This window comes from Nestor notabilis, unplaced genomic scaffold, assembly GCF_000696875.1.
Source record: "Nestor notabilis isolate BGI_N333 unplaced genomic scaffold, ASM69687v1 scaffold1364, whole genome shotgun sequence".
NCBI lineage: Eukaryota > Metazoa > Chordata > Aves > Psittaciformes > Psittacidae > Nestor > Nestor notabilis.
In genome coordinates, this window is record NW_009926120.1 from 266,283 (window position 1) to 274,225 (window position 7,943).

At 44.9% G+C, this 7,943-nt stretch overlaps 1 protein-coding gene across 1 annotated transcript in view; it reads right to left on the bottom strand.

Annotated features, from left to right (window-relative positions):
• DNAH9 (dynein, axonemal, heavy chain 9) overlaps positions 1-7,943 on the bottom strand; it is a 172,874-nt gene that overhangs the window by 29,654 nt on the left and 135,277 nt on the right. Inside the window, 3 exon segments of the mRNA XM_010013395.1 lie at positions 4-16; positions 3,754-3,902; positions 6,682-6,875. Of these exon segments, the coding sequence (XP_010011697.1) occupies positions 4-16; positions 3,754-3,902; positions 6,682-6,875 (356 nt within the window).

Sequence of the window (7,943 nt, forward strand, 5' to 3'; positions counted from 1 at the left end):
TAACCAAGTTTCTTCCCTAAAATTAAAAAAGAAGAGTGACACTGAGCACTTATACCTGGAATGGCACACAGCAGAGCTGAGCTCACGCAGCAGGAGTGAGACAGAGTTCGTAGAATCATGGAATGGTTTGGGCTGGAAAGAACCTTAAAGCTCATCCAGTTCCAACTCCCTGCCATGGTGTCTCTGACACCTTCCACTAGAGCAGGTTGCTCCAAGCCCCTTTGTCCAACCTGGCTTTGAAGACTGCCAGGGATGCAGCTTCTCTGGGCAGCCTGTTCCAAGGCCTCACCGCTCTCACAGTAAACAATTTCTTCATTAGATCCAACCTAAATCTTCCTTTTTCAGTTTAAACCCATTACCCCTTGTCCTATCACTACAGTCCCTGATGAAAAGTCCCTATCCAACATCCTTGTAGCCCCTTCAGATATTGGAAGGTTGTTGTGAAGAGTTCAGTCATATCAAAAAACCCCACAGAAGAGCTATCACACTTCTTACAATAGTTATCTATCTTGTCTCCTCCTTGCCAAAGCACTGAAAACAGCAGTAGCTTCTTCCAAACTACTTCTAATTACAGAGCAGCATCAACACAAAGGTACGTTATTACCAAGTGCCCGTTGTTTAAAGAACATTATTCCCCTGCAACCTTGTGTGAAAACATATTTTACAGTGCTAGAAAATGAAAATAATTTACTGCCCATTAAATAGGCTTTGCACAAGACATGGCTCCGTGGGGAAACTCACCCTGTGGTGCACGCTATACCCAGCAGGAAGGCTAGGAACCCACTAGGTTTTGAGGAGGCAGCTGAAGTGTGAGCTTCCTATGGCCTTGAGCAAGGCCTCCCAGGTCTGCTCCCAAAACCTATTTATTTTACTATCCTGCTCTGGAGGACGGATGGCAGCTGTTTAGTGTTTCTTCACTTTGTGATACTCCTTCAGACCCCACTGATTTCTCTGTAGCATCCCAGTGCCTCAGATCCTTTATGTGATCATGGCTAAAGATCTCATGTTTAGTTTTCTGAATCTATCATCCAGAGATGGGGGACACCGGTTGCAACTTGTCTCATGGGAGAAGCAAATGCCTGAAGCAAGCTGCCTCTGCTGTGTGCTCCTCAGAAGATGAGCACCAATTTGTGCTGCTGGAGGGAAGCAGCCCAACCAACAACCAACATCCACACTGGCTCCACGCAGGATAGGAGGATGTGTTCAGCTCAGCTGGGGAGTTGCACATGCTCCACATGCTGATCCCTCGGGATTGCTTACACTGCTCTCTGCGTGTAGATTTGCCTTCATGCAGATGGTGCACCCTTAATTCCTGATTTCTGCTAAAAGCAGCCAAGTGTTATAGTACAACAAGGAAAAGATTTGTCTTGCAAGACTTGGGATTCAGCTCTTGGTACAAAATTGCAAACAGATGGCCATAAGTAAAACAAACATTCAAACTCTTCCAGTTGCTCGAGCTCTCTACTTAGCCTTACTACAGCAACCCCCTGGGATACAGCTCTCCCCATATTGTACCATTTCCAGTTTTCTTTCTCACCATCTCTGGTGGCTGCCAACTTTCAGAGCTGCTAATCTGCTCCTCTGCCTTCAAGACTCACCCTCTCAAGAAGGTATGGCACATACTTCCAGAAGGCAGAGTGCTCCCCCAAACCAAAGTTGTTATTTCCACTTCACAGATAGGAATGGGCCAGCAGAGGGATACACAGTGAGTCTGTGCTGCTGCCTTACCAAGGACAATGCAGCCTTCCTCCTTCCTCACTGGCTTGGAGAGGAGAAGGGATGGTGCAGCCAGGCTGCCCCAGGGAGGTGGGAAGCTTTCCCAGTCCAGCAGTGTTTCATAGAACCCCAGACTGGTTTGTGTTGGAAGGGACCTTAAAGCTTATCCAGTTCCAACCCCCTGCCATGGGCAGGGACACCTTCCACTAGAGCAGGTTGCTCCAAGACCCTGTGTCCAACCTGGCCTTGAACACTGCCAGGGATGGGGCAGCCACAGCTTCTCTGGGCACCCTGTGTTCAGCGCCTCAGAAGGTATCTTCCATTCACCAGAATTATATAGCCAGAAATGAAATAATGAAACCTAATGAAGAGTAAGGAAAATATGGACCAGTGAACCCAACCCAAACCCCAGCATGGCAGGCATTAAGGCCAGTGCAGCTGCACTGAAGTAATGGTTTTATTTCATTAGGTTTTCTTTCACTTTAACTTGCTGTAACATTTCTGGCTGACTGACCTCAGGTGCTCACAGCTACACTCATCTTTACAATTCCAAATAAGCCATTTCTGGTTGGATTTTAGTCTTTCATTTCCCATTCAAGAAAATAACACATTGAGAGACAGGATCACTGGCATGGCTCCAAAAGAAAGCCAGGCACCTGAGAGGACCTTCCTCAGGGGAGTCCCCTGCAATTCACAATGCTGAGACCTGGTGTCAGGGCAGAAACAGCATGAAACATGAAAGCAAAGGACCCAGAAACTCCCCACAACCAAGAATTGGGATCTGGCCTGTGGGTCAGACTGCTCTGGGCTTTAATGTCTCTGGAAGCTGCTTGTGGGTATGTGGGTAAAGACTGACTGAAGCATTATTTTGGGATGCCACAAAGTGCATCACAGAGAAGAAAAGAAATCCACAGATCAGCATTCTTCCACCACTCGCCTGAGTGATGGCTTGGTTCACTGTTACTGGTTTCTCTGCTGAGGCTGCCAGCCTTGCTGATGTTTGGTCTGGAGACCTTCCTACTGAAAACCAGGCAGCAGCTCCACTCCTATGGTAGTCTGGTACATAATTAATGCAATTTAAATATCTTATACTCTACACTGCAGGGAGCATATGGGCTTGGCCACAAGTCATGGTCTTGGAGATATGTGGAGTGCATTGCTGGAGAAGGAGAAAAGCCATCTGATGAGCCTGGCAATCCGGAGCAGCCTTAAAGCAGTACCCAAAGGCACCCAGAGGGATGAAGCCTCTCCACTGCCACAGTCTGGAAAGAAGTGGCCACAGTTACCTGTGTTCAACAGTCAGAAGCAATCCCATTTCCAGACCTACTATAATTGCCATATTGAGCCTGAAAATGGCAGTTTTTCCATGGTGGAGCTGAGACCCAGAGCAAATTCTGCACGTTGGCATCTTTAGAGCACAGGCACTGACTACAGCAGACAACAGAAATCACTGCCTTCTCAAATAAAGCACCTTAAAGGCACCCCTTTGCCTCTGAAGCCAGCCAGCAGCACTACATCTGACCATCCACACCAAAAGCAACTCAGGAAGGATGTGATTAAAACTGGCAACTCTGCCACTAACCAGCAGACTGGTATAGGAGACTGTTGCTTATTTTTAGCTATCATAAATCATCAAATCATAGAATACCAGGTTGGAAGAGACCTCAAGGATCAGCTGCTCTAACCTGTCTTGGCAAAAAGCAAGCTATCTGACAGCATATTATATAAATCTGATGTAAATTATAGGTTGTGTACAAGACCAAGTCAGAAATCGTTGCAGTGTGAACCACGCTGGGAATTCAGGCAATGCAGGAAAGAGGCAAGTTTAATTTAAACTTTAGATGAAAATCCAAAAAACTTGAAGAAAAAATAGAAAAACACCCCCAAAACCCTATCACATCCTTTCACAATTATCTATTTTTAACAGATTATTAGCTACAAAGAGATGAGGGAAATAACCCAAAATAACAGAAGAATGTCATTCCGTGGAAGATAAAAAGCAATGCTGTGGTATGCCTGGAGACACGACTGGTTTACCTTGTTTCTCCACATCCTTCAGTGGGTCGACTCCTGGGGACAGGATAAAGAACATTGGTGTTGCAGGTCCCGATTCCTCAAAGGTTGTTGCAAAATCCAGGGATCTCCCTACCACATATTTACTGCCAAGCTTCTCCTCTACAAAATCCCTGCCAGAAAGAAAACAGTGTTGCCAGCCCCCTGTTGTTCAGAAGGGACACATCCCCCTTGCAAATAACCCATTAACCAGTTTTGATTTTGCTGATTCAAACAAAATAGAAACTAAATGGGCATGGAATAAGGTCAGAGAGGATCTGCAGGCTGGGCTTCAGGAGTATCAATGTTTGGCACTTTTTACAGGGGTAAAATGACACATGGCACACCAATAGCTGAGAAATGAAAGGAAGGGAAAAAGGAAACCAGTGGGACCTACCAGCCCAACGCTGCATTCAGAAGTTAAATACTGGCTTGATGTTGACAATGGTATTTCAGGAGAGAAGAAATAAGTCAAGGTATAGGAAACTGCCATGTACTTTGTAATGCATACAGCCTTTGAGAGGAAAGAGCACTCGTTTAGATTTATCACCAAAAGTCACAGAAAGTCCAGAGGATTTTCAAAATGACTTTGCTCTGGAAAGATAAAAGGGAAGAGCTCTGAGGATATCTGGCACGTGGAGCTTAGCCTCTGCATGAGAGGCACAAGGTAAAATACAACTGAGTGAACAGGGAAAAGCTCAGCTCCACAGCAGCTGCTGAACAAAATACAGCACATGGAGAACATCCAGGCTCAATTTCCTCAGAGTGAGCTTCCAAAATCACTGCTTTAGAACAAGAGGATGCAGTGAACATTGATCCCAAGCTAGGAATGTTGTATTCAAACTCTGGGAATGAGTTACTCTTCTAGTACAAATGCATGATTCAGGCTTTTTGGAAACCTCGGAATCATGGGGAAGAAAAACATTTTTCACCTGGTGGATGATACGACAATAAGACAGTCAAATCCTAAGAGAGCTGAGAGTCTCCTTCAAGGACTACTGAAAGACATCTGGAATAGAAATGCCTGTGGGACTGCAAAAGGAAAAGCTTCCTCATTGTTTGGTATGACTTGACCTTGACCAAGTTATACCTTGCTAGTAGATGCTGGACTGATCTGACCTCATCGTGGATGAGGAAGCACAAGGTGTTGCAAGAAGATCCTTGCTGATGTTCTTCTATAAGATTGAGGGATGAAATGGGTATTTACACTAGAAAATCCCTATTGAGGAAATTATGGTTCTTGGTGTTTGATAATAGAGCACTGCCCCCACCTAGGCTCTAAGGAGTCAGGGTAAGAATGGTTTCTCCTGAAGGCTCCTCAAGCCTAGGGAATAAAACAGCCTGTGCAAATATCCCCGGGGATCTGCTATGAAGAGTGGCTAAAGAAACTAACTTCCAATACAGCAAAATGCATGTATCCTGTACAGGTGTGGATCATTGTAGATACCAAAGAGCTTCCTAGACGATCTTCATGGAGCTGGCACACATGACAAGGGGCATAAAGGGTCTTGCACCTTGCTGAACAAGGTAGGGATATTCTAACGCATCTAAAATACCCCAGGTCGCCTGTGTTCAGCTTACCAAGTTACTCCATGACTCCTAAAATGTACTTGTCAAGTCTTTCCAAGAGACAGGAAGGTAAGGAATACTAGTGATGTCCACTGATTATCAGTAAAGTAGAAGAAGAATTTTAGTCACAAGCACCTACAAGCAAAGGCACTGTGAACTGTTCCTGTATATCCAGCCAAGCTTTGGAACCTGGATTCCATTACCTTCTCACAAAAGAGGAACATGAAAGGTGCTGAAACTTTATGTTTTAGTTATTTTCGAGCTGTGTGAGTGCCATTATGATTGAGAGAAATGAATTTAACTTGCTTCAATGAATTATGCACTTAAAAGTACAGAAAGAGGAGAGCTTATTTTACTTAAACCAAACAACAACAGGAAAAGCAGTATTTTCAGCTGTGAGAACACACAGAGAATCTAGCCCTAAAAGAGTAAGAACTTAAAAGATGGTTTAGAATTTTATGATTGTCATAAATTATAGTATTTCATTTAACAAAACGTAACAACACTGACGGAAGGGAGGTGTCATTCAGTCTTGTCTGCATTTCTCTGTGAATTTTAAAGCAAACCACGAAATCTAGTTCATACACTGCTACATGCACCCATAGACACACACACCAGATGCTGGAGCAATATAAACTATCTGAGAGGCAGTAGCATGAGAGACATTGCAGAAATGTCAAACCATAGACTACTAGGACAGAGAAGCTAAAAACAAGTCCTAATGGGGTGAAAGACCTTTAGTTTCTCCTGGAACAAGCATATTGCTTTTGTGAACCTCCATAATGTTTACACTCGCCTGGTTACCTTCACTCCATAATTCACAACTACAATTTTCAGAAGAAGCACCACATAAATTTTGCATTTTACAGGGAAAAAAAAAAAGAAGAAAGAGAAAACCTGTCGAAGACTTTACTTCTACACTTGATTCTTGTGCCTAAAGAAGAGCTATAAGGGATTTAGTAACTAAAATAGATCTGAATGAACTCTAGAAGTTATATTGATGATTAAAAGACTAGCAGATGTGTATGATGATGCTCATTTCTGACCTGGCATGTCTGTTCCTCACCCAATGCTAGTTTTACTACTCCACTGCTGTTGGTGATATTGGGGTTATATCTCCCTAAGCAAGAAATTCCAGTTAAATGCAATGTGTTGACTGTCTTGCAGAGTTCAGAAGTGGCTCACCGAGCAGACTCCTTTATAGGAAACCATTCTGCAGAACTCACATTCTGTAGTGAATAAATCTGAACATACTCCTGAATAACTCCTGTTCCCTCAAAAACGCCAACCAAAAGTTGCCTCCTAAGCAGGAGTGTTCCTGAGATAGTGGGGAAGTGCCTGTACCTGACAGCATAGGTCATGCGATCGGGCCGGATGGCTCTCATTATACACAGGCGCTGCAGAGCTGACTTCTTCTTCCATTCCTGAGGGAACTTCTCCTTTTCAGGACACTCAGATTCAACAAATTTCTTCCACCGTTTTGCAGATCCCTCAATATCCCGATCCAGGTTTCTGAATTCCTCCATGGATGAGAGAGCCTGGAAAAATTCAAGGATGGTCTTCAGAAGAACAATCCTACATGCTTCTGAACTGTTTTGCTAACATTAATCATAGAATCAAAGAATGGTTTGGGTTGGAAGGGACCTTGAGAACTCACAATCCAGTTCCAACCCACCACCACGGGCAGGGACACCTTCCACTAGAGCAGGTTGCTCCAAGACCCTGTGTCCAAGCTGGCCTTGAACACTGCCAGGGATGGGGCAGCCACAGCTTCTCTGGGCACCCTGTGCCAGCACCTCAGCACCCTCACAGGGAAGAGCTTCTGCCTCATACCTAACCTAAATCTCCTGTTTACGTTTGAACCCGTCACTCCTTGTCCTATCGCTCCAGTCCCTGATGCAGAGTCCCTCTCCAGCATCCTTGTAGACCCCTTCAGATACTGGAAGCTGCTCTGAGGTCTCCACACAGTCTTCTCGAGGCTGAACAGCCCCAGTGGCTGCTCATGTTTTGGTGCACCAGAAGGGTCATAGCTGGAGCCTGGAAAGCACAGCCAGAAACCCACCAGGATCAGACTTTGTCCATTCTCTTTCCCAACTCTGTTGTCACACACATTGTGAGCAAGTACCAACATGTAATTTCAACAGGAATCAACACTGTGAGCAGGAATCAACACAGGCCACAGGGAAGTAGGACTGAGGGCAGTTTCATACTTGTGGAGGACCTAAAGTGTCAAGTGTGTCAAGGTTGCCCACAAAACACCAGCTCTAAAAGCATGCTGCACCTAACACAGCCTTCCCTAACGCCCTTAACCCCCATGCCCAGCCAGTGAAGCCACTGGTGGCACCCAGGCCTTCACCCCTGCAGCACAGACACTAGGACAGGGGAGTTTGGAAGTGATAATGCAGGGAAGGATGAAAGAATCTGGCATCATCCACAATGCAGTTCTCTATAACTCAAAGAGAAATCTGTTCTCCTGCTTTGAAACTAGAACTGAAAGATCTCAGGTGACAAGCATTTGCTACTGTTAGTTATCCAGAAATGCCTGATTTGCATGGGAACTGGAAAAGCTGAGCCCATGTCTGACAAGAGAACACATCACCGGCATT